We start from the raw sequence: 24,080 nt of genomic DNA on the forward strand, positions 1-24,080 counted from the left end.
TACCCCCCCTATGCAATTACCCTCTTTCGAATTGGCGTCCTTCCCGCCTCCCTATTGCATATCGATACCACTCTCGCACTTTTTCGGTTCTACCTGTCCTTACTCAGACATTGTACTCTGCACCACCGTCGATATCAGCATCATAGATCGTTATTGTCATTATGATCATCGCTTCATCATTATGTTGTATGGCATAGACCCTATCCTGCAGGCGATGGCGCGAGGAAGGGATCCTGTTATCTCGTCTTAAACCCCTCCTGTCCCGACCAACCTCTCCAATGCCTCCTTTTGTGCCCCTTCGTCCTTGACGACCCGTTCCAGCGCGTCCAACCAGTCCTCCACAGCGTATCCCGGTCGATTCGGTGCGCCCTCGTCGGCCTCGGGGTCGTCGAAAGCCGGGTGGGAAAGCGAGAGCGAGACCATGTACCGTGCATAGGAGAGGACGGGGAGTCGACGTAATGTCCGTCCCGACATGCCCTGCGAAAGAGTTTCTTGTGAACAATCATCCCCGAGCTGATTGACGCCGCACAGGGCATAAAAACTCGACTCACCTGACAAGCCTCCGAGATCATGGCTAGCCGGAGACTTGCTTGTCGGACGCGTTCCAAGTTGGACTGTTTGGCAGGCTTTTCCCGTACCTTGTCGCACGTCTTCCAGTCCAACAGGTTCTGCGAGAACGGATAATGTATCAGAGTCACAAGCAACAAGAAGACGGGACTCGAGCCAGGACGATGCTTTGCAGTTCAACTCACGATGTTCTCCATTAAACCGCGTTTCATCATCTCGTTCAAGCACCCGGTTAATATCCAATGATTTGCCTCGGGCGGTGGGAGTCCGATATACTGCTTGATATCCGCCCGATCGACGAACGCCGAGTCTGTCGTACCATCCATCGAGTACTGTTAGTGTCGCTCACAGGTGACTTCCGCTTTAGAAGGGGACCTGCGACGTACCGATCGCTTGTGCGATATTGGAGGTGGACATGACCAACACGTTTTTCCGGTGTTTCAGCTTGTCCAATTGAGTCAAGAGCGCATTGACCACCTGCGTGATTACAAGAGGGGCATGCGTAGAGGCCAAGGGTAGAGTTCAGCGTTGGTTATTCAGGTCTAACGAATCGGTAAGGTGGACTAACCCGTAATGCATCTGAAGGCTCAGTCCCGCTCATCGCGCCCGCTCTTGCTGCTGTCAAACTCTCCACCTCGTCTGCCCACCAAACAGCCAGATCAACATCCTGGATCCTCCACTTCCTACCTTCGCCTGAACTCACCGATTAAGACGACCACGAACCCACTCTCATCCTCTACCATCTCATTAACCCTAGCAAACAGCTTTTGCACCAACTTGCCCGATTCCGAGAACCATTTCGAGAACAAGCTGTGCGAGTTGATCTCTACCAACCTACCCCGAGCGTACCGTTCCGATAGCCGGATGGCCAGTTTCTGAGCGAGCGCTCGGCAGAGCGAGGTCTTGCCCGTCCCTGGTGGGCCGTGAAGGAGTACGACACGGTTCCAGGTGATGATGTTGAAATCCACGTCGGCGTCCGAGAAGAGCAGGGTGGTGTAGATGTAGTTTAATAGGCGAGGTTTGATGTCTTCTGTGTAGATCAGGCTGTTCGGAGGTGGACAATATAAGAAAAGGACGATAACGAGCTCTGCGGCTAGCGCAGACTGACCTTTCCCACAACCCGTCCAGTGAGCGGGAAGGCAATTCCTGCACAGTCGCCGCCATGACATTATCTTCATCATCGTCTTCGTCTGAAATCACGAATCGGATTGAAGCTGTCCCTGATTAGCCCTTGCTGACAAGATACTATTCAATGAAACTGAACTTGCCTCCGGTCGTCGCAGCAAACTCTTGGATGCCCGTATGATTTGACGGTTGGTAGACGTGTACGACGAGCTTGACCTCGGACAGCAACGGGAACGGGTCCGGAAGTGCTGCATGACAGGAAAACAGGATTGAGTTTCATGTCCTGCACTTCCGGCGGAGTAATTTGAAGAAAGGCTCAGGGACGTACTGCTCTCGGCAAAGACGATCCTCTCCGCACACCCTCTCAGCACCTCGACCTCTTCCCACCCTTCCACCTCGGCACCCGGTTCGGCGCGTTCAAAGTTCTCGGATATGTATTGTCTGACGATGGACCGGATCTGAGGGGTCTGAAGAGCCTGGTAGGGGTTCAGGCGGACTTCAACTGTGCGGGTCGGATTTGAGGTCCCGGTTGACAGGAACGTCAAAGGAGGAAGAGAGCGATGAGAGACAGGAGCAGGGAAAGGCTACACACTCAGCAAGGGACGTGTGTAAAAGCATAAGCTACAGGAGCTTACCGTGCACGATCCCTTTCGGCGCAGCTGTTCGACGAGGCAGCTGGAACCCGTTCGAATTCGCTCCTTTTAGGTGTCCGTTCCCCTTTCCATTGACGGCTCCGTACTCATTACCACCTAGATGATCGCTGCCGCGAGTATTTCGCTCTTGTTCAAACTCGTCATCAGCTTCTTCTTCTTCCCCCTCGCGTTCATCGTCGTCCTCGTTTTCGTCTTCGCGATCCACCCGTTCTCCCGAATACCTCGACCTCGACCCCGACCTCTCGCCCGACATCGGCATCCGCTCGTCGTCTTCCAGGGTCTCCAGTGACATGCCTGACTGCATCGATTCACTCTGTATCAATTGACGATGCGGTTGATGGTATCTCTGTTGCTGGTGGTGGTGAGCCGAGGGAGGACCGTTGGTGAGGGAGATCGAGTTGGATGTTTGGGAGATGGATAGCTGTGAGAATAGACCCGGCGTGGGGTCTTGCGGGGACATGATGTGCGAATGAATAGTATCGTCTACCAGTCCACGTTGATAGATATGAGCTGGTAGCTATACAGCTGAGGCTAGGTTAATGATCAATGATCGTGTGAGCACAAAAAGTCATGATCAATTGATCGATATCTCGAATCGATATCGACAAACCTCGCTGCTGCTCAAAGTGTAAACAAACCGCTCCGAGCGAGAGATGACGGCATTTCTCTCGTTATCTTACTTACGTCATCTGCAATGATGCGCTTTTAATTGGCGATCTATCTCCCTTCTTGCACTTGCCACTTGCACGCTGCATGATGGCTTGGCGGCGCGCTTACGGGAGACGAGCAGTTGTGACTCGGGCGAGCGGCTGAGGGGGAAAGTTGGCATCTTCGGGTCAGAGCATACACAACAGAGGCAACATCAAGTCCATACAACTGCATTCTACCCCTATCTCGCAAAACCACCAAAACAATCAAGCTAAACCAAAACGCAGCCTAACCAACCATGTGCGGTATCCTAGGTTGTCACCGAGCCAACGGCGACCCCGCCTCGATCCGAGCCAAATGCGTGAAAATGTCCAAGGAGCAGCGTTGTCGAGGACCCGATTGGTCGGGTGTCTGGGTCGGAAAGGATTCCGTCCTCTGTCACGAACGTCTCGCCATCGTCGGTGTCGGTGAGTGCTGCGAACCGTCGGGCAGGACCTGACCTTAGTGGGACGGCGGTGGCTAATTCAAGGTGGGCTCGACCCGGAACAGACTCGGGAGCTCAGCCCTTGGTCTATGCCGATGGAAAGAAGAACCTCACTTGTGCCGTCAACGGAGAGATCTACAACTGGAAGGACCTCATCAAGGGATTGAAGAACAGGGACGTCCCTCTCGTTACCGGAAGTGATTGCGAGGTCATCATGCACCTGGTGAGTGGGCCGTTCGGGTCGAGGTCGACATTGACCGAGGTGGGGATAGCAACGACTGATCGTTCTTGAATTTGGGCGACTCATCAGTACAAGGAGCACGGAACCGGCCTTTGTAACATGCTCGACGGCATGTTCTCCTTCATCCTCCTCGACGACAGCGTCTCCCCCTCGCGCATGGTCGTCGCCCGTGACCCTATCGGAATCACCACCCTCTACACCGGTCACAACTCGGCCAACCCTTCCACCCGGTGGTTCGCCTCCGAGTTGAAGTCGCTGCAGGAGGAATGCGACGTCATCCAGGCCTTCCCCCCTGGACACGTGTACGACTCTAACACGGGCGAGACGACGAGGTACTTCGACCCCGACTGGTGGAACGGCGATTCCGGCAACCCCGAGGATATCCCTCACGGAGAGGCCGACCTCAAGGCGTTGAGAGAGTCGTTGGAGATGGCTGTCAGGAAGCGACTCATGTCCGAGGTGCCGTTTGGTGTCTTGCTTTCCGGTGGACTCGACTCGAGTCTGGTCGCTGCGATCGCTTCGAGGGAGATGAACAAGATCGCCAAGGAACAACAGGCCGCCATGGAGGAGGTCCAGCGAAAGATGCAAGCCGGGGCCAGCGGAGCTCAGACTCCCGTCGGTGCGACCGACCCCTCGGCCATGGGCTTGGATACTACCCCGATCAGTTGGTCTGGCGGGGCTCTGCACTCGTATGCCATCGGACTCGAGGGGTCACCCGACTTGTTGGCTGCGCGAAAGGCTGCCAACTTTTTGGGAACGAGGCATTCGGAATACGTCTTCACGACGCACGAGGCGTGAGTTCAGTGTTCGCGGGCTTGTTTGCCAGCGAGTCTTGACGCTGAAGATAGGGTCGTGGTGTCAATTCTAGCTTGGACGCTCTGCCCGAATGTATTCACGCGTTGGAGACCTTTGATGTGACCACCATCCGAGCTTCGTTGCCCATGTACTTGATGAGGTGAGCACGGCGTTGTGCGTTCTCTTTCGAATCTACATCGATTATTGACAATCCTGCCGATCGCCTTTGCAGCCGAAAGATCAAGGCCGGAGGTGTCAAGATGGTCCTCTCCGGTGAAGGATCCGACGAGATCTTTGGAGGATACCTCTACTTCCACGCTGCCCCTACCCCGGAGATCTTCCACCAGGAATGTGTCAAGCGGGTCAAGAACCTGCACGTCAGCGACTGTCTTCGTGCTAACAAGTGTGAGTGCGCGCGAGTTGGCGATCGGCGCAGGGACGTATAGAGGTTGACCGGAGATCATCTTTGTGGGTGTGCAGCGACCATGGCTTTCGGTGTGGAAGCCCGTGTGCCTTTCTTGGACAAGGAGTTCTTGAGGATCTCGATGGGTATCGACGCCAAGCACAAGCTTCACAAGAAGGGAGAGACTGACTCGGATGGCAAGCCTTACATGGAGAAGGTGAGTCGCATTGTTTCTTGCAGAAAATCGCAGCGGGGTTGTTCGCTGATGTCCTTCATCCTCGCGCTCACGCAGTACATCATCCGAAAAGCCTTCGACTGCTCACCGGACGGCAAGAAGTACCTTCCCGACTCGATCCTCTGGCGTCAAAAGGAACAGTTCAGCGATGGTGTCGGATACGACCACATCAACAGCTTGAAGGACGCCGCCGAGAGGTCGGTCAGCGACGAGGCATTTGCGAAGCGATCGGAGAGGTGGCCTGAGGACAAGGGGTGCACGACCAAGGAGGCGTACTATTACCGCGACATCTTTGAGTGTGAGTCCGAGGTGTTGATATCCATGTGTTCTGGGCACAGAGCGGCGCGGCTGATGTTTTCGGCGTTTCTGCGTATGTAGCCATCTTCCCTGGCAAGGGTCCCGCTAGCACCGCCATCAGGTGGATCCCGAGGACCGACTGGAAGGGTGTCTCGAGCGACCCCAGTGGAAGGGTGAGCTCACGGCTTCTCCATGTTTCCTCGCTGGAAAACAGACCTTTAATGCTGACGAATCCGCTGGCCGTCTTCACAGGCCCAATCCGTCCATGTTGCCGCATACGCTACTCCTTCGGCCTAGATGGCTCTGAGAGAGGCGACTCTCGTGCATACCAAATACAAAAACGGCTAGTGACAAGGACATCTCATTTTGTACATGCGGAAAGACCATCGATGATGCAGCATAATATGGTTTTCGCCTGCCCTCGTGTTTCGATGCAAGTGATTGCCGATCCGCGTGTGTGCTCATCCACCATGCGCTCGTTTTCTAATGCATTTCACGGCGTGTAGATATCACCCCACAGGGACTCGACGCAGTGAATACGATCCGGAATGCTTGCAGGAGGTTTGGTCAATACCGGTAGATACATTGCGAACGTAAAAACCTTGATCTAAGGGATGTTTCACTTCGTCGTCGACGGTTAATGAAACGTTTCATCAGGCTTTCGAAGAGGGATCACGCGTCGAGGCGCCTTGCTCGGCTTTGATGAACGGCTGAAGGAGATGTCGTTCAGCGGTACCCAAAAACCTCTAGAATCATGGGGTATGACGAATAGTTTACCGTTTGCACAGATGTTCCTTTAGCGCAAGATAACAATACATGTTCATGATCTCCCAGTGAAGGTCGTGCAGGCGGAATCCCAACTTCTACAGATGATGGGACAGAGATTTGATGGGTGGCTAGTCGTTGTTGACCGATGCGGGTTGAGGTGAGGAGGCGGGTCGAGGCGGGGAGGCGGGTTTAGGTGAGGCGAAATCAAATCGGGAGGTCCGGACATTGTCGTTTTCGACCCCTGCGGTGGCTGAGGGAGGAATCTGCTCTAGACGGCAGTCGAATCCAGATCTTTTTAACTCTTCGGTGAAATGCGAGGTTTGGGTTCGCAGGATCTGACGCAGGATCTGATGGCGGTATCATCCTGTAAGCGACATCGAAAGTGGCCCATGCTATAGGAGTCCTGTTCTTAACTAATCCCCCTAGGAAGATGCTAAAGTATGAGGATGTGAGGAATTAGGGTGAAGTCCAAGAAAGTTTGGCACCAAATATTGCCAATTAGAATATTTTCCTGCCGGGCAGGCCGTGTTTATGCTACTCTGGTCTGCACGAGGCCACTTATATCCGGCTCATGGAGCACGCATGCTTGTACTCACGCGCTCTGATGATACTGAAGTTATGGTGGGTCACTCTACACCGCCCCAACCATATAGGCATCCGTTTTGGAGATCGATCGCATGTTCAGCAATGGATCCGGTGTTTGGCACCGGCAAGTACTTTGCGGCACGTCGAGTCTTGCTGGCAAAGCAAGAAAGTCATGTTCTTACTTCGTCTGCTGATCTGCTGAGGTTTAATGCAGCTCATCGTCTCAAGATTTCTCGCATATGCAGCTGCCCAACACCTTCGAGATCTCAAACCCTTAGTTGACGATTTCTGCGGATGATCAGAATCTTTGTCCGACCGACGCGAGAACTGGAGGGTACACAAATGGAGACGGTCGAATCCATGCTGCTGCTCTTATCTTCGGCATGAAGCCCTGATCATATGCTCCTGTCGATGTGGACAGCAGGACCTATATCATGAATCTCTCCAAGCGGCTTGAAGATCGTGGAGATCCACCTTGTTTCACGATCGTCCTCAAGCGCGAACGGAGAGGCGGACATGAACAAGTTTTCATTCTTACCAGTCGATCATCATTCACCTCGATGTCCGCGTTTCCCCCTTGGCCTGTCTATAAAATTTGGTGAAGATGCTTGTTGCTTGTTCATGTCGAAACCCTGTCCCCAATCCAAACACCATCAAACCTCCTGAAAAACTGACACGTTGCCGTTAAGCTCGGATATCCCGAACTGTGAGTGGCCTTGTTGTCAATCCTTTTCCCCTGCAGTTTCCTCCTCCAAACGTCGTCTTTTTTATGATGAAGTCCGCTACATGCGGGCTTTACGCACTGGGCAATGACTCTCCGGAGCGACACCTCTTTATAGGGTCGACTAACCGGGGTTGATTAGAAAGCCATCGTCCTTTAGCAGAGGACGGCGAGCCTAGAAAACTCGGGACTGACACGAAAAGAATACATCGACGTTCTCCACTCCTATATCCATCGCGCTGTGATCTGTTTGGCCGGCTATGAGATTGTATTGCTGATTTTGCAGCTTTCGATTCACAACGTCTAGACTCGCTGTTCATCTCGTCATGAGCGATATTGAACCCGATATGCCTTCGGGCGCTGAACTGGCGCAGCTATTCGAGACCATCGATACTTCAGTTATTGCTACTACAAAGACTCTCTCGTCCCTCTTCGAAAAGTGAGTTGGGATAGATATCTCGACAAGGGTCACCTTTTCGTCTTGTGCTGACCTGTGAATCCCTCGTCAGGGCAGAATCCGACCCCACTCATCCGGACCTCGATTATTCAGCCGGTCTGACGCTCTTGACCGTTAGACCTCAACTTCTGCTCGCCTCGTTACATCAGCTCGTCATTATGCTCGGTCTCCGACTGAGCACGTTGCTGGTCGCCGACGAGAGCGAAGAAGACGACGAAGAAGAACTCGACAATGATGCCTTCACGAGGACTTTTGTCGCACCGGCATCGAGGCCCACTCTCGACACCGTCGGCAAGGTCGAAAAAGCCATCGAAGAGGAACTGCGAGTCATCCGTGAAGTGATGGAAAAGACCAAGGCGCTCGAGAGCAAGGTCTCTTATCAGGTCAAGAAGCTCGTCGCGCTCGCTTCTTCTGCCGGATCAGCCACCCAGACCAAGGGCGAGTCGAGCGGTAATAAGAACGAAGATGACGAAGAGGAGGAACAGGATCAGTTGTCGTACAAGCCCAACATCGGGGCCATCTTGTCGTCAAAGGCGGCCGGCAAGGCCAGGGACGTTGATCAGGATGACGAGGACCGGGACGATGCTAGGGCCAAGAGGCGATCCAAGAACTCGAGGCGGTCACTTACGCCCTCGGATGAAGATGACGAGCAGACTGGCGATGGGATATATCGACCGCCCCGACTCGGTGCCATCCCATACAACGAGGGCCGCAGAGGTGAGCTATAGCGATACGTATATTCCATCGCACGAGACTGATCATTTCCTCTTCTCTCTCTCCCAGACTCGTCGAAGCGAGCAGACCGACGGGCTCCCGCCTTGTTGTCAGAATTCGCTGACTCGCTCACCAATGCACCTGGTCTCGAATCCACTTCGGGTCTTTCGGTCCGCCCCGTGGTGGCGAGCGATAACCTGCGATCCAACTCGACGTCTGCCAAGCGAATGGCCGAGTTGCAGCGTATGACCGAGTTTGAAGAGGAGAACATGACGAGATTGGTCATGCGAAAGCGAGACGCGAAGCGACGAGAGGAGGACGAGTCGGCCCTCTTGATGGGATACGGTGTCGGTGGAGAGCAACGGAGCCGTAGTCGACGACAAGGAGGGTTCGAGGCCGAGCTCGAGGGTGTGCTTGGTGACCGAGGGAACAGCAAGGGCATGTGGGACGACGTCGGCAAGGGCCTGGGCAAGCGTGATTCCATGCTCGAGCGTAGTCGGAAACGTACCGGGGACGACGTGGGAGGTGCTGGTGGACCCAAGAAGCGGAGATTCGAAAAGGCCGTCAAGAAGCACAAGCGATGATCATTCGCGGCTGTTGTCTCTCCGTTGTATCCCTCTAGTAACATTTGTCGTCCTTACTATCGTATAATACCGACGTCCATCTTGCTTCGTTCTTGACTGCACTCTTACTGACTGCTTTACAACTGGTGTCCCCAAGACCTATCGATACAACTGTAAATATGTTCCCGTGTGTCGTGAATCGATCAATCATCATCTCCACCTCGATTCTTTTTCCGGTTCCCACTCGGTCGTACGCTCTCTCCATCTCCGGTAGCCACGCTCTCTTCTCGCTCTCGCTTGCGTTTCTTCTGGCCCCCTGTCACTGGCTCATGTCCCGATGCTGCTAGAGCCGCTTCTCGAGCTTCAAGAGCTGCTTGTTTCTGTTCCGCTCGGCTGCATGTCGGGATGAATGTTGGTGAGATTGCGAACAACCTGTATAGGCGAGCCTTCCAAAGACTTACCGAGCTTCCTCATCGGCTTTGTTCTGTAAAAGCTGCATGGACTGGAACAAGGAAGCCAAAGTGAGGTGAGCTCGTTTGACAAAAGAGACACGTTCGTGGCCATTGCCGACTTACCAGCTCATACGTCGTGCTACTCCCGCTGAACAACCGATCATCGTCGTTGACCACCGGATGATTCCGTCGCTGAAGCTGAGCAGCTGTCGGTTTCAGGTAATTCTCGAAGCCCTGTATGATCCATCAAGTATACGGTCACGGTCCATCAGTTGCTGAGCGTCATACGATCCTGACTACTGCGCGGCTACCGACCTTGATGATGTTCCCCGTTCCGCTAGTCTCTCTCAGATAATTAGACTCCAGATTCGCTATCGAGAGCTCCATCTGCGCCTGAAATATCGGACCCCGAGATAAGGCCCTCTTAGCTATCGCTCTGGTCGGGACGTTCAGTTGAGTTGAAACGGACCAATGATTCATCTGCGAGTCTTTTCGCTTTGATAGCCGATTTGAGCCGGTCCAACGCCGTACGATTGGCCTCGGCCGGGTTCGACATTGTGATCTGCTAGTTCGGTGCGCGATCCTGATCACAAGCTGGTCTGGAATTCTGGAACGGTATGGCGAATCGCAATAACAGTTGGGCTGTAAGGTCTCTCACCTTGTCAAAGATCAAAGAGGTTCAGTCCCGGTCGGTTCGTGTCATGTGCGCGTCGCCTGTCTGGATCGTCGCGCAAGCTTGAACCCTCGGCTTTCGTGAATGGCCAAAATGGTAAATGATATCAAACTCGCTTGATCTGACGATCCCATTCACCCCAAGGTAGAGCCTGATGAGCGTCCCGCCGATGATAACCCGGCCTGGCCCGAGTGATCAGTAGGTATCGTCGGTATATAGATGTTCTTACAAGAAGAAAGTACAGTCCACGGCCCCAGTACACCATATAACAACGACCCAGATCAATCGAGTTTGTAATCAGAAACGTCCCAGCTAAGCTCGCCGCCTAAGGCCTGTCGAGCTTCCACCCTTCCAACTCTTTCTGGGTGAATTCCCACAGCTGAGCAGCCAACTTTTCATCCTTGGCATTCGCAAATTCCCTTCCGACCTCCCCGACGGGTTCATAGAACCCTCCATTCTTCAGCTCGGCGGTCGGCACCGTCGACGCCCATAGATGGTTCTTGGCCCCGTTCTCCAGGGTGATCATCATCATGCTCGAGGTGAGCCCGATGAACAGTCGGTGCCCTAGAGGTAGACCGTTGACGAGATCGGTCTGGATCACGCCCGGGTGGATGGAGACGCTCGTGATCTCGGGATGATGCAAGGCGAGTTGTTGAGAAAAGAGAATGTTGGCGAGCTTGCTCTGTCCGTACCTCCACCATCCGGCCCCGAGCCAGCCTTCCTGGGTCGTCTTGACCTGGTCGAACAGGATCCCCTTTCGAAAGGCGATCCCGGCGCCGAGACTGGAGACGTTGATGATCCTGCTCGAGGGGGTCGCCGAGAGGTAAGGCTGGACGAGCTGGACGAGGAGAGCGTGGCCCATATGGTTGGTCCCGAACTGGATCTCGTATCCGTCCTTGGTCAGACCAGGCGGGACGGCCATGATCCCGGCATTGTTGAGGACGACGTGCAACGAGACCTTGCCTCTCGTCCGTTCGCGTTCCTGGTCGACGAACGACTGTACGGCGGATTTGATCGACTCGAATGAGGTTAAGTCGGTAGGAAGGAACAGCAAGTCGCTCTTTTCCTTGTTGCTAGCTAACAATAACGACTTGTATTCGTCAATCAGGTCGGTAGCTCGACCGCGAGAAGACTCTCGACCGGTAAAGTAGATCCTGGCAGGAGGGTTGTCGAGTGGGGCCAGGGAGAGAATCGTCTGTTTACCGAGACCAGCGGTTCCTATGATAATGTCCGGCTCGATGTGAGTATGCAATCTGGCTGCATTCTCTATCATGAAATCGACTGACCGCCTGTCACGAGCCAGACTTGAGACGAGAGATCGCCGATACTCTCGGCGGGTTTATAGTCGTCGGGCGTCATCTCGGTCCGAATGCTAGGGTGTGAATTGAAAGTGCAAGTATAGGGAGATTGAGAGGCGATGAGATGGGATGTCGAAGAGGCAGTAGTAATACAGCTTCCTCACGAGTACTTTCATACTTGTACTCTTTTGCTTGAACGACTCGAAACCGCGCAATCGACTCGGCATCGTCCCCCGGCATCGACGCGGTCATTGTCGGAAGCTAATTCAAATTACGTCATCACACATCTCCCCTAGACTCTTGCGATCAATTCGCCATGCAACATCGACATCCACCCATCGACATCCCGACCCCAAGCTTCGAGACCTCGCAGCATCCCAGTCAGGTCCTCCTCGCTCGCTCCGCAGTCCTTCATCCGTCGTCGCGTATCCTCATTCTCCAGCCGCTTGGAATAGGTGTCGACGAACCAGTCTCGCTGTTGCCTCGTCGTGTATCCCTGAGAGCCTACCCCCTTTTGCATCTTTTCCGGGTCGAAACCCGCCTCCCTCGCCCACACGTGGAGCAGACTACCTCCCCGGTACGCCTTCGAGTGCGGAAGGTTCATAGGATGTTCCCGTCCGTCTTCGTTCCCGAAAATCGTGCTGTACAGGTACCTGTCCCATAGCTGTAATCCCCTATTGTAAGGGTACCAGTGGAAAGGCATATCGGCCTCTCGAGCGGCGATCATCCCGCCCGCTTTACACACTCGCCTCATCTCCTTCAAAGCCTTGATCGGGTCCGGGATATGGAGCAAGGTCTGATTACAGTAGACCACATCGAACGAGCCGTCCGGATAGCTCAAGCCGTCGAGGACGTTTCCGAGCTCGAACGTGACGTTCGACCCCGACCCGGACGTCGATACCCCCTCCCTGGCTTGAATCAAGACCTGCTTCGAGAGGTCGATCCCGGTAACATGCCCATCCTGGACGTATCGAGCCAGACCTCGGGTTATTGACCCGGGGCCGCAGCCGATATCGAGGATCCGATAATCCGGCTCGAGGTGAGGGAGCAGAAAGGCCGCTTCGACCTCGGCCGTACGAGCTGCGTGGGCCGAGGTAGTGCTCGTGTGGTGTGATTGTCGGTACGTGTGCTCTGACATGTTGATTCTGTATTTCGTGTTGAAGTTTCTGGATTGATCTTGCATACCTGCCTGCTCAGGGGTGCAACGATACCTTTGATTCGTGTTGCAAGTCAACTGGGGAGGTGAGGAGCGGGTTCTAGCGCGCGACGCCCTGCGCTTCTGTCGTGAACAGGCTCGGGATCTGCTGAAATGATTCTTTGGTTCGAGCTCGACAAACACCCGATCGTATGGCCTCCATATTATTCTTAAGCCTCCATCTGAAGCCACCCTCAGCCAGTCAACCGGATCAAATATGACGGGAGATACGCTCGAGAAGCCTGGTGAAGTGTCCACGACGGCATCACATGAGAGCGATGATATCACATACTACCTCGCTAACAATAAGAGCTATCATTGGCTCCGAATGAGATAGCCATACTTGCCAGAGGACCATATCCTGCTTGTGTGCCTTGGTATGATGTCGGTAAAGGCAAGGTTGAAGCCGTACCTTTCATAGCCAGGGGATAGCTTTTGCATATCAAAGATACTTGTATATAACCACTTGTATATACCCACTCGTATCTAGTTTAGCTGTCTAGACAAACCGACGAAGCGATGCCGTCAAGTATGTTTATGAGGAGGAAATGATGGCATCGGCACCTCTCAACCTTGACTTGGCTTTGGCAATGCTGTCATGGTCAAGAGCTTTACAATAAATGGTCATATTTCCGTTTGAGCAGAGAATCACTGTTGTTTCCGAATTCTGATGATGGTAACATCCTCGTCGCGAACGCTTCTCCTGTCCCCGTAGGATCGAGTGCGAGGACCATCGGTCAACTTCGCTTGAAAAAACCAAATCTTCTCGTACAGAAGTGTTTGCACAGCTTCTCCCGTACGTCAATGGTGTCGAGCTGAGGACTCTCAACCTTCCAGGACGAAGTAAACTCTCGCTGAACACATGGTATGGCCTCGTAGCTTAGGCGATGTCCAGCCCAAGGTGCAGGAGGCCCTATTGATTGATAGAATACCGACCAGAATAAAACTTGGGGCAAGAGCACACCGTCTCCTAGCATCGCATCGGTATCAATGTGCTCCTTGGTGTCCAGGTTGACGATTCGATAATGTTCCTTGCCAACGAGCATCGGTTTCCCGTCCAAGTGTTTCGCTGGAAGCTCACGCAACGCTGCCTGCCGATCTTGCCAATGGATTCCGGCCAGCCGCTCTTGGAACGCCCATTCAGACCGCCCATATAATCCCGGCATATCGTGTGTCTTTTGATACTCCCGCAATTCCGGGCTGGGATTCAGCTTTCGCTGCTTGAAATCGAGCTTGCTGTTTTCCAGTTTGTCTCGAGCCTCGATGACGCGGACGCACTTTTCTGGCTCCGTCAGCGTGTGTAGATCGTCTCCGATATGGTGTTCCCCGGGTTTGATGTGATTGTCGCAAGGCCAGTGCCACTTTGGCCATCTAAGGGCGTCTAGCCATCTGATGGAGGCGGCAACGTCGTCTTCTAGATTGTTCGCACGGCCCCGACGCTCTGCAGCAGCCATGATGTTTGCTTTCGCATTATCGATAAATCCTTGGTATGGCGTCTCATCAAGAGACTTTATGGCCAATACGCGCTTCAAACTCCAAGGTTCGTGTGGGTACCCTGCTTGCCCAAAGTCCTGCAACCAGTTCGTCCTGATTTGCGATATCTCTGGAGTCAGGATCCGCAGCAACCGTACGCACGTTGTCGCCAAGTTCAACACCACCTTCAGGTCGTCGATATGTCCGGCAATCTGATAGATCAACTCCGGCGGAAGATCCGTAAGGTTAACGGATCTAGCCTTAGCTTGAATAGCCTCGACACAGGTTGCGTCAACGGCGCTTTCGCCCTCGTCTGATGCCCCCACCGATACTGCTGGAGCGCCTCCAGGTTCCTCGCGAGCGGCGATGGCAACGAGAAATTGTTCTAGCTCAGGGATTGGACAGACTGGCCCTGCCAAGAGGTCGACAAGATTGACAACCCCTTTGAAACCCCGAATATTGCCGGATGGCAGTTCGCAGCCATAATACGCGTGATCAGTGAGATTGTGGAGGCCCAATGCATTGTAATCACGGCCCCAGAAGGTGCTTGGTTTGCCGGATGAGTGATAGGGCATGATTCGATGGCGCAAACGTTAAGACAAGCAGAAGATTACACAAGTTGCTTCGGAAGTGTGATTTCTGTCGACCAGCCCATTATATATTTGTATACAAGGGCGAACCGTCTGCGACGGACAAGGGTGATTCAACCGTCAACGCGAACAGTAGGTTTGATCCCGTCGACCTCATCGGTCCGCCGCCCTCCTCAAGCCGCATTAAGAGCGGCTTCTTCGTCGTCAACATCCATCTCCGTCGAGAACACAGCACCCTCTCGGTCTGCTTCCTCTTCATCACTGTCATCATCGTCGTCTGGCCGCATATGCTTGTGCTCTCCTCCTGAAGGTGAAGCTGTAGAGTCCCGCTCTTCCCACGCGCGCTTGTGACCGCGATTCGACATTGCCTTGCCTTCCGCCTTGAACTTTCGTTTGGGGATCACCGTCTCGAATGCCACGCGCCAGTCCTGGCATTCATTGTATTTCACCATGATGTCGAAGACCTGGTTGACTGTCAGGACTTTTCGCGTTGGCATCTCTGCGATGTAGGTCCCGATTGGCAGGCGAGCCGTTTTAATGCCGAGTCGGTCCGCCTTGTCCCGGCACAGGTTCTATTTGTCAGGGATCTCAGGTTCAGCACAGCATCCAGCCTATCGTCCCGTCGCTTTTGAATCACCTTGTATCGATTCTTGTCCACTATCCCCCCAATGATGTAGGTCTCATCCTCTTTCAGTGTCTCGAGCTCATAATCAGAATCAGCCGTCAAATAGACATAGGTCTGCCCTGGGAACGGATTGTTGATCACCCCTTCCTGCTGAACATCGCTTCCGCCGGGGAAACCGCCGACATCGTCTTGTCGCCATTCTGTCCGCGTCCAGACATTATAATGACCTTGAAGCGTTGTGTCCATCCTGTCCTTGAGCTGGCCGTGGAAACCGGAAAAGACAATTTTCAGGAAGGGCTTGGTTGTCAACCGGTTCGAGGAATGACAATAAGAGAGTTGTGAACCCATCGATTTGATTTCCTAACGAGAGCCAAATAGAGCCAGTCAATCTCGCTGCTCGTCAGCCCCCCAATGAAACTGCCAACACCTACACCAGGTTGCATTAGCTCATCGAACGCAAGATCGATGACGAGACCTCCTTTCCAAGCGTCCTTGTCCTTGGCACGACCTCCTCGCTGTCTAGCCCTCAATTTATCCGTCCTCTCTCTCTGCCTTTCAAGATACTCTGCCGCCTCTTCGGGCGTCATGTTCCCAGCCTTGTATTCGGCCTTTTGAGACGCCTTCCTCGCCTTGGCCTTTTGCTTTTCTTCCGCTCGTCGAGCCAGTTTGGTCTCTTCCATTCTTGCCAGTTTGGCTGCCTTCTTCATCGCATTCTGAGACAGAGGGTTAGGTGCATTCGGATCGACGGGCAAGGTGGAGGTGGACGCCTCCGACACTTTCAGCTCTTCGGTTTCCGGGATATTCAGATTCGATCGAAGGAACGCAGGCAGACGAAGCCGCCAGTCCTCCTCAACCTCCTCTTTCACTTTGACAATCGGTTTCTCCTCATTCGTAGCGGCCTCCTCGTCATCAGCGACGAGATCGGACGCCTTGATACTAAGATCAATAATCGTGGTCTTTGGAGGTTCCGGGCCCGCCTGAACCTGCTGCTCGGTGGTGACATTGTTTTGTTCCGATATCGGCAGGGCAAGACGTTTCGCATCCTCCTCTTTTTCGATGATGGGGCCTCGTTTCGGATCCCAGACGATACCCTCAATTGCCCAACGGTAGACCTATGGAGTCACGCAAGTTCTTCTTCAGCACGATTTCTGTTTAGAGACAACTTTGCAGCTTTCAGGCAAAAGATGACCCACCAAGTACCTGACTAACTCCTTATCTGCGATTCGATAAAGCCGTGTGGAAATTTCAGCTCGCATCCCAGTCCCATTCCGCCTTCCCACCGCCAACTTACCATTCGGCATCACCTTCCTCCACGCATCTCCCGAATCATCCCTACTCGATACATCCACCCTGGCCGCCTTCTTCCTGATCCTAGGTCGTTCCTTCCCCTCGGCCTCAGCCTCGTCTGCAGTCATCCCCTCTTCCAACCAATAAGCTTCATCTCTCGGTGCTCCACCGCCAGGTAGCAGAGGAGAGTAGATGGCAAAGCTGTCCATAGCGTATTGTCCGACTCCGGCGAACGGGTAGATGGATTCTCGGGTCAGTTCGGACAAGCTGGCAGGCATAGACTTTTTCGGTGACTTGGTGGGGGCGACGATGGGGGACCAAAGGGTCGAGGAAGAGTCAACATCTTCGGTCTTGACATCGTCGCCCTTGATGACGACGTTGTTGAAGATCGACTCGACATATTGACGCGAAAAGAGGATCAGGCGGGAAGATCGAGTGTCTCCAAGGCCTAGGATTGAGATCATCTCTTCTAGCTCGGCCTTGTCGGCTGAGATAGTAAGGGTTCTCTGGTCAGTATGTTACGGAAGCTCTCAGCGAGCGTACGAGAGTAAAACCTACCGGTTCCGAGGTCCCTCGGGGTCGGCCACTTTTCGAGGATCTGCCAGAATATCGGCCGAGCAGCTCGACCCGTGGTGACGTTCAGAAGACAGGTCTAAGGCAGCGAACAAGCGATTTCAACTGAGCCTGGTGCTGCTTCTCCTGGTGTACATGGACTTACGGCGACGAGCATCTTCCATAGGTCATGTCGCACTCGCTCTGTCGGTAGGTAGGATGGGCCCTCGTTCAGCTTTCTGTCGCGATATTCTAGTCTAACCGTACGTACCTTGAATCAGGAGCGGCTTGAGCAGCATGCCCTGAGCCTCTTCTTCCTTGGTCAAGACCCTGGTGACCTCCTTCTCCTGCACGCCCTTACCCTTCCCGACATCTCTCACGGATTCCTCCTTTGGTTCTACGACTTCCGCCTTGGCCAATCTCCTACTCCTCCTAGGCTGCGCGGGGACCTCTTCGATGAGCGCCTGAGAGGTCGAGCCGGGTAGGTCCGGGCTCTCGGTCTTGCTTTCGAGAAGAGCGGTGTCGACATCGTTCAAGGCGCTCGGGTCCATGATTTCCTCCTTCATCCTGTCCAAGATTCTGCAGCAAGAGAATACGCTAAGGTGAAGGATGTAGATGGTAGGAGCGATATGAGATTGCATGAAAAGTGTTTCGTTTGAATATGACGACTCTGATGTCGAGCGGGCCGAGCATGGTCACGTGACTCCAACTTGCATCCCTCCACCTCGTCGATCGAGCCAAGGGTTGACAAGTGAGCAAGTGATTGTTACTAGCTTTACAAGCTCACAAGTACTTGACTTACTCTTATCGACTCAGCTCTTACAACCTCTCAACAGTACCTCGACCTGAAGTTCGTTTAGATTCGTATTTTTTGATCGAGGACTTCACGCTATCATGTCTTTCGGCCGTCCACCAACAATAGGAGACACCTTCAAGCTCACGCCGCCTCAGCGGGGCTCGTTTCCTCTCGACCACGATGGTAGGTTCCCAAGGGATCCGAATTGCCCATGCTCGTAAACCTGACCAATCTTGATTGATCTCAGGTGAATGCAAAGAAGTGATGAAAGCATACCTCAAGTGCTTGAAAGAGAATGCGAGCAACAATGGGAAATGTCGAGCGTTGTCGAAAGATTACCTCGAGTGCAGGATGAGCAAGTGAGTTGACCCGACCCATCACGTCCCCACCGGTAAAGAAGGACGCTGATACTACCTTTGTGAGCTCCTAGTAATCTGATGGAAAGAGACGATTTCCACAACCTCGGCTTGGGCAACATTGGGCCAGGGGGTACCGCGACTCCGTCCTCAAGTCCGCTTGCAAATGCCGGCGCAGCAACAACAAATACACAGACACCGTCGTCTTCATCCACGGCTACATCGAGGGGAAGCCTACGATGATCTTCCCCAACACACCCCAATCTTAGCATATCTCATTGTATCCACTACCCACGCCACCACTTTCACTTGATCTGCAGGCAGCCAGCAGCCGAGCACCTTTGCTTTCCATCTATCGCACATATAAAATGTCTCAAGTTGTTTCGCTCAAGGTCCAGCGCGATCGTTGAGCAAAGGAGCAAGACGTTCTGCCTCGGACGAGCCCGCCTCACCTGATGTTCGAGGTGATCACCGATGTTGCGATGCAAGTGAAACATCACGCAAAATACATATTATGACATGATACGGAACGCTTCAATACCGACTCATCGTACCGGCTGTACACCTCCACCATGACCCGTAGCAGCCTCCGCGCCGTTCACACCAGCAGGGCCGTTCAACAGGCCCGTCTCCTCGTCCGCTTCTGCGTCTTCGTCTTCGCTCAAGTTGGGCACGGTTACGACCCTGCCCGATCGGGTACGTCGGTGTCGACGTCTTCGAGGCGGCTTGCCACCTGCCCATTCTTTTCCAGCCTCTGAGAACGAAGGTAGTAACGGGACGTCAATGCCTCTCCTTCGTGGTTCAAAGCGGAGCAATGAAAGTGGATATAATTGGACGTACGCGCTGCCAATCCGACCCACGTGAGGGCGATCACGATGGCGATACTGATCAGGGCCGAAGCGACTCCCAAATCCGCCGCCGTGTCTAACCGCCAGACGAAAGGCGCGTCGTCTAAGTCTTTCGCTCGTATGATGGATCAGAGAAACGGCACAGAACTCACCAAGATGACTCCCGACAGAGAACCTGACGTCGGTCCGGTAGACGTGCAAGATAATAGCGATCGCCACGATCTGGAGCACGCTATGGATGCTCATGAGGCCCGAGACGATCTTCCAGCCTCCTCGACGACGTTGGGCTCGAGTCTTTTTTGACCCTATTATTCCGAGGTCACGTCTTATCAGCAAAACAGATTCGAAGACCAGGCGGGGAAAGCGGGACTTGCCGACGCCGATGGTGATCAACAACAGTGTGATCAACGAGACCAGACACGGGAACAAGGATAGCTGAGCAGCATACCCTGCCGTGGCCCACATGATACCTGTGTTAACAAGAGGCAACGCGACCGCTTCAAGTCAGAATTTGGTACACCTTCGATGCGGTTGCACCGCAGGATAGACTTGCAGAATCCTTGGCCGAGGGTCTTGCATTCGGACCTGCGGATCAGACCCGGATAGACGATCCAAAAATTAGCTTCTCCCAGTCCTTCTCAGTCTAAGTTTCGGCCCTCTCAGACCATCGAAGCAACTCTAAGCGCAACTTACGATTGTGGGAAAGGTTGACAGGTCCATCCATCCCCCTCTCCGATCGGGATATCACCCGGTCCCGGTGCCGCCCTCACCCTTAAACTGTCTTCTCCATCCAGTATCGACCTTGCAGTCGTGGCATTCGAGACTGATCGCCGACCGGTGAGCGTATTTAGTCGGTCCAGATTGGAGGGTAAAGAGATGTCGGAAGGATGTGCGCGTTCTAGGAGAAGGAGGTCGGATTCTGGGATTCGGCGGACGCATCTGTGAGATAGAGCATGAGCGGGAGTCTAGTCTTGAAGTTTCGATGGGACTGACCGCCTATACAGTCCATATCTTTGTCGGCGAACATCAGACCACGAGTATCCATGTGAGCTTTGTGAAAGGAGACCACCCCCTTCAATTCAAAGGCTGGACTCACTTGACTTCGTGGTGTAACGGCCCGGGAGCCGGTTGAACCACATGGATCAAGCTCGGTAAGAGTGTGGAGAGGAGCGTAAACGACACGGCCGTCAAGACTATTCTCGATCGCCATCACCAGCGAGACTAGTCAGTATGGGCGACAAAGGTGGTATTGGGTAGAGGCGAGGGAGGAACTCACGTAGGACGAGCGCGATGGGGAAGGGAGCCTTTCTCACTGAGCAACCGGGACGAATGCATTAGTTTTTCCCCCTCAATGGGCAGTCGGAGCAGAATGTATAGCTACTCTTGGAAGATGCTTCTTTCCTAACGCCTTAGCTATCGGCGTGCTGGTGGCCTGTGGATGTTTCGACGTTGATGAGCCGAGAATCTCATGTCGATAACCATTCCATGATATACATGATAGCATGCATTTCCGAGGTCAGCCTGTCGTCATCATGGCGTGAGGACGACTATCCACGCGGACATCCTGAACAAGGAAGAAATGTCCGGTTTTGATGCAAAATGCCCTGAATCTAGACAACAAGCATGGAAGCCCCCCTTTTTTCTCTTACAGGGTCAATCACAAGGTCAAAATGAACATTTTGTTGCATTTCCAGTTTCACCAAAATCTTTCAATCTCCCTAGAGATCATCTCGAAAATTTCACCTCATCATATCTCACCACTTATAACTTTTGAGAAAACTGGAAATGCAACAAAATGACCCTTTTAGACCCCTGATCACATTTAACACATCAAAAATGGGGGTTCCCGTGCTCGTTGTTGAGATTCTGCTCACCTCTGGGTCACCACGATCTGTCATAGGTCCCACGCGAAAGCTGAGGCTTGCTGCTTAGGTTCGCCGGGCGCGCAGTCATATCTGCATCCGATGACCGATGAGAGATCGGATGTAAAATTCCGGAAGCAGAGGACAATAACTGAGAAGCGACCCAGAGTTGCCGAGTTGCTCTTTGTTCGATCGAGTCGTTCATCGAGCACCCTTCAGTCAGCTAGTGGTGTACTCGAATAGCATATTATATCTCTGCAGATCGATAGCATATCGTATACCAGCTGAACGATCTACCAATACCGTAACGCAGAAACGTCTTCGTAATGGCGAGTTACAGCGACCACCACGTCGATCGCCCGAGCTCGAGCTTACCATCCTGTGCATTCGCTCTGACAGTCTTCCCACACCCCTTACTCGGAACGCCAAAAATGGTCAGACGTGGTCCCACTTCCCCAGATGGAACCCGCCGACGGCCTAGTGCCTATCATGTATTCCGAAGAATGTAAGCAGCAGCGGAGGGTTCCATCTCACCGAGGTCCGCTCGCTGACCCCTCTATTCCACCAGATTCTGACGCCATGTCTTACTTTCGAGCGATCGTGACGGAAAACGAGAAATCAGCTCGGGTGCTCGAGTTGACGGAACACATCATTCGATTAAACCCTGCACATTATACCGTCTGGTGAGTGTCGCTTCGTTTCCTTGATACCTCCACTGCTCGGCTAAAGTCCTGAACTCGTGTTCCTGGTACTGTACCTATTCATCCCGTAGGCAATACCGCTTTTCCACCCTTCTCAACCTTGAATCGGACCTCCTCGCAGAACTTTCATTGATGAACGAGTTCGCCTCGCAAAATCTCAAATCATACCAAGTCTGGCATCACCGCCTGACTCTCCTCACCCACCTCAACCCGGACTTGGCGCTCTTGAAGAAAGAGATCGCCTTCATCCACGAGTCCCTGATCCCCGATGCCAAGAACTATCATACCTGGTCTTACTTGCACTGGGTGTATACGAGGTTTTCTTCCCTAGGGGATGAGATGGGAGGGAACAGGTTTGCTGAAAAGGATTGGGAGGCCGAGAGGGGTTGGTGTGATGGCATGTTGGACTCGGAGGGGGTGATCGGAAAGGAAGAGGGTGACGAAGGGGAGGACGTCTTGGTCAATGGGGATGGCAGGAATAACTCGGCTTGGGGGTGGAGGTGGTACTTGATGGTGTCCAGGGAGGGTGTCAGGGGAAAGACCGACGTCCAGGCAGAGATCGAGTGAGTGATCCTCTTCTCAATGTGATGGCAACCAAGCGGAATACAGGGCCGCTTACGATGCACCTATAGCTACACGTTGAAGCAGATCGAACAGATCCCTCACAACGCATCAGCCTGGAACTACCTACGAGGCCTACACACCCACTTCGCCATCCCTTTCTCCCAAACCTTCCCGCAGCTCGAGACATACACCTCGACAACGGAAACCCGGGCAAAACCCGTCCCGTTCGCTATCGAATGGGAATCTGACGCGTTGGCTCAGACAGGATCCGAGGAGGAGGTCAAGCGAGCGGCGGGGTTGTTGTTGGACTTGGCCGACAAATGGGATGTTATGCGTAGGACGTGAGCTGGCGTGGTGTGAAACGTTGACGTGCACTAAACAAGGACGTTTTGCTGATCCTGATTACATTTTGTCGGACATCACAGGTACTGGAGGTATCGCAGGAACGAGCTGCTCAAACAGGTCAGATCCTCCAAAGCTTCTGCCAATGTCGAACAAGCCGAGAAGCGCACCGCTACGGCGACAGCCTGATAAGATGTGTGGGCTCGTGCTGTTGTAATCCTTGTAGCAGACAATGCGCGTTTGTAACACCGTGTGAGATGGCGCATGCGTATTATGTATATCTTCTTCCGCAAATTTCAGCCTTCGAGGCCTCGTGCACGGGAAATGTCTGCAGCTCAAGGATACCTGAAAATGATAGCAGTTCGATCTGATTGACGGTTGTCCTTGAGCTGGCCGTGCGGTAGGCTCAGCGATGGGACGAGATGATAGTGTCATAGGATATGTGACTCTCGCGTCTCTCATCGTTAGCATGATGATCGCTGCTGAACAGCAAATCAACGTGCGATACGAGAGGCAACAGCGACCGGAAACGAAACGGATCGTATTCCTTGCGATGCTTGGAAGCGCTATCACATATGGTTGGTCTTCCCTTCCTTCAAACTCCTCCTTCTACGTGTAACTTCGATAAGATTTGCTTCAGAGGTATTGCCAATTTGAAATAACAGAGATGCTCGCTGATCTGCATTCGCCGAAGTTGAAACCTGTTCCCAGCTTCCTCCGCAGAAATGACAGTCTGAGGCGGATCTGTATGTTGATAGACTTTGGGAGTTATCATGCTGGAAGGCTCCACCACACTCGACCCCCTCCACACACGCAAGCGGCCTGTTCAACAGGTCAAGAATGCCGCGATATGGTGGTGGCTACGGCCCTCGTACTAGAGGCATGGTCATAGCGCTTCGCGTCGTACGACAGATGGTCCCCTCTCTTCCTCGAGCGTTGCACATTGTTCGGTTCCTTACAAATGAAGAAACCGTGGCGACCGGGGCAGCCAAGGAGAAGAGGCGTTGGTCTCGGGAAATACGCGTTTCAGACGTTTGCCATCTCACATCAGGCGTCAGAAGCCCCACAGAAGGCAAAAAGTTACGAGCTGCCCGGATTCGAACCGGAGTCGTTTGGACGAACTTTGACGCAATCAAAACCAAAAGTGATAACCAACTACACTACAGCTCGGTTTCTCTTCAGCGAAATCATGTATATATATCATTTGTAT

The 24,080-nt window shown here is 53.3% G+C and overlaps 11 protein-coding genes and 1 non-coding gene across 12 annotated transcripts; 4 read left to right on the forward strand and 8 right to left on the reverse strand.

The window, feature by feature from the left end:
- Positions 1 to 119: 119 nt before the first annotated feature.
- Positions 120 to 2,902, reverse strand: HD553DRAFT_6147 (P-loop containing nucleoside triphosphate hydrolase protein). The gene is made up of 10 exons (XM_046184363.1): positions 2,328 to 2,902; positions 2,021 to 2,194; positions 1,836 to 1,940; positions 1,676 to 1,757; positions 1,271 to 1,611; positions 1,136 to 1,206; positions 954 to 1,044; positions 753 to 877; positions 552 to 668; positions 120 to 477 (listed from the first exon to the last, which is right to left on the reverse strand). The coding sequence occupies exons 1-10, from the start codon at positions 2,803 to 2,805 to the stop codon at positions 247 to 249; spliced, it is 1,815 nt and encodes a 604-aa protein (XP_046040107.1). The 5' UTR covers positions 2,806 to 2,902; the 3' UTR covers positions 120 to 246.
- A 303-nt stretch (positions 2,903 to 3,205) lies between these two features.
- On the forward strand, positions 3,206 to 5,886 carry HD553DRAFT_302510 (asparagine synthase). Its single transcript, XM_046178753.1, has 9 exons — positions 3,206 to 3,460; positions 3,543 to 3,700; positions 3,788 to 4,512; positions 4,587 to 4,673; positions 4,746 to 4,918; positions 4,994 to 5,133; positions 5,209 to 5,449; positions 5,530 to 5,621; positions 5,701 to 5,886. Exons 1-9 carry the CDS (start codon positions 3,292 to 3,294, stop codon positions 5,743 to 5,745), a joined length of 1,830 nt encoding a protein of 609 aa, XP_046040108.1. The 5' UTR covers positions 3,206 to 3,291; the 3' UTR covers positions 5,746 to 5,886.
- Positions 5,887 to 7,869: 1,983 nt separating this feature from the next.
- HD553DRAFT_327450 (uncharacterized protein) lies at positions 7,870 to 9,277 on the forward strand (the record flags this gene model as incomplete). Its single annotated transcript, XM_046181821.1, has 3 exons — positions 7,870 to 7,961; positions 8,032 to 8,696; positions 8,763 to 9,277. The coding sequence occupies 3 exons, from the start codon at positions 7,870 to 7,872 to the stop codon at positions 9,275 to 9,277; spliced, it is 1,272 nt and encodes a 423-aa protein (XP_046040109.1).
- A 45-nt stretch (positions 9,278 to 9,322) lies between these two features.
- On the reverse strand, positions 9,323 to 10,397 carry HD553DRAFT_346966 (histone acetyltransferase subunit NuA4-domain-containing protein). Its single transcript, XM_046183261.1, has 5 exons — positions 10,178 to 10,397; positions 10,024 to 10,101; positions 9,832 to 9,942; positions 9,718 to 9,758; positions 9,323 to 9,649 (listed from the first exon to the last, which is right to left on the reverse strand). Exons 1-5 carry the CDS (start codon positions 10,262 to 10,264, stop codon positions 9,460 to 9,462), a joined length of 507 nt encoding a protein of 168 aa, XP_046040110.1. The 5' UTR covers positions 10,265 to 10,397; the 3' UTR covers positions 9,323 to 9,459.
- Positions 10,398 to 10,467: 70 nt separating this feature from the next.
- HD553DRAFT_346967 (dehydrogenase with different specificitie) lies at positions 10,468 to 11,817 on the reverse strand. The gene is made up of 2 exons (XM_046183262.1): positions 11,668 to 11,817; positions 10,468 to 11,599 (listed from the first exon to the last, which is right to left on the reverse strand). The coding sequence occupies exons 1-2, from the start codon at positions 11,738 to 11,740 to the stop codon at positions 10,707 to 10,709; spliced, it is 966 nt and encodes a 321-aa protein (XP_046040111.1). The 5' UTR covers positions 11,741 to 11,817; the 3' UTR covers positions 10,468 to 10,706.
- Positions 11,818 to 12,844, reverse strand: HD553DRAFT_302520 (S-adenosyl-L-methionine-dependent methyltransferase). Its single transcript, XM_046178754.1, has one exon. It carries the CDS (start codon positions 12,815 to 12,817, stop codon positions 11,972 to 11,974), a length of 846 nt encoding a protein of 281 aa, XP_046040112.1. The 5' UTR covers positions 12,818 to 12,844; the 3' UTR covers positions 11,818 to 11,971.
- Positions 12,845 to 13,611: 767 nt separating this feature from the next.
- HD553DRAFT_338165 (uncharacterized protein) lies at positions 13,612 to 14,922 on the reverse strand (the record flags this gene model as incomplete). Its single annotated transcript, XM_046182328.1, has 1 exon — positions 13,612 to 14,922. The coding sequence occupies one exon, from the start codon at positions 14,920 to 14,922 to the stop codon at positions 13,612 to 13,614; it is 1,311 nt and encodes a 436-aa protein (XP_046040113.1).
- On the reverse strand, positions 14,916 to 18,009 carry HD553DRAFT_302523 (guanine-1-methyltransferase-domain-containing protein). The gene is made up of 8 exons (XM_046178755.1): positions 17,673 to 18,009; positions 17,568 to 17,605; positions 17,408 to 17,501; positions 16,854 to 17,336; positions 16,756 to 16,778; positions 15,994 to 16,674; positions 15,575 to 15,922; positions 14,916 to 15,509 (listed from the first exon to the last, which is right to left on the reverse strand). The coding sequence occupies exons 1-8, from the start codon at positions 17,965 to 17,967 to the stop codon at positions 15,111 to 15,113; spliced, it is 2,361 nt and encodes a 786-aa protein (XP_046040114.1). The 5' UTR covers positions 17,968 to 18,009; the 3' UTR covers positions 14,916 to 15,110.
- A 189-nt stretch (positions 18,010 to 18,198) lies between these two features.
- On the forward strand, positions 18,199 to 19,075 carry HD553DRAFT_302524 (uncharacterized protein). Its single transcript, XM_046178756.1, has 3 exons — positions 18,199 to 18,380; positions 18,445 to 18,556; positions 18,628 to 19,075. The coding sequence occupies exons 1-3, from the start codon at positions 18,296 to 18,298 to the stop codon at positions 18,794 to 18,796; spliced, it is 366 nt and encodes a 121-aa protein (XP_046040115.1). The 5' UTR covers positions 18,199 to 18,295; the 3' UTR covers positions 18,797 to 19,075.
- HD553DRAFT_302527 (uncharacterized protein) lies at positions 19,076 to 20,956 on the reverse strand. The gene is made up of 10 exons (XM_046178757.1): positions 20,783 to 20,956; positions 20,678 to 20,713; positions 20,498 to 20,594; positions 20,395 to 20,412; positions 20,095 to 20,340; positions 19,955 to 19,986; positions 19,776 to 19,871; positions 19,554 to 19,706; positions 19,394 to 19,477; positions 19,076 to 19,307 (listed from the first exon to the last, which is right to left on the reverse strand). Coding segments are annotated over exons 1-10 (972 nt in total). The 5' UTR covers positions 20,784 to 20,956; the 3' UTR covers positions 19,076 to 19,098.
- Positions 20,957 to 21,419: 463 nt separating this feature from the next.
- Positions 21,420 to 23,163, forward strand: HD553DRAFT_290715 (uncharacterized protein). The gene is made up of 6 exons (XM_046178350.1): positions 21,420 to 21,592; positions 21,663 to 21,768; positions 21,832 to 21,946; positions 22,036 to 22,527; positions 22,597 to 22,869; positions 22,954 to 23,163. The coding sequence occupies exons 1-6, from the start codon at positions 21,590 to 21,592 to the stop codon at positions 23,057 to 23,059; spliced, it is 1,095 nt and encodes a 364-aa protein (XP_046040117.1). The 5' UTR covers positions 21,420 to 21,589; the 3' UTR covers positions 23,060 to 23,163.
- A 789-nt stretch (positions 23,164 to 23,952) lies between these two features.
- Positions 23,953 to 24,040, reverse strand: HD553DRAFT_t7. Its single transcript has one exon. It is a non-coding gene; the product is annotated as a tRNA-Gln (tRNA).
- Positions 24,041 to 24,080: the final 40 nt, after the last annotated feature.

Source organism: Filobasidium floriforme (genome assembly GCF_021052385.1).
Source record: "Filobasidium floriforme strain CBS 6241 chromosome Unknown HD553scaffold_1, whole genome shotgun sequence".
NCBI classification, from domain to species: domain Eukaryota; kingdom Fungi; phylum Basidiomycota; class Tremellomycetes; order Filobasidiales; family Filobasidiaceae; genus Filobasidium; species Filobasidium floriforme.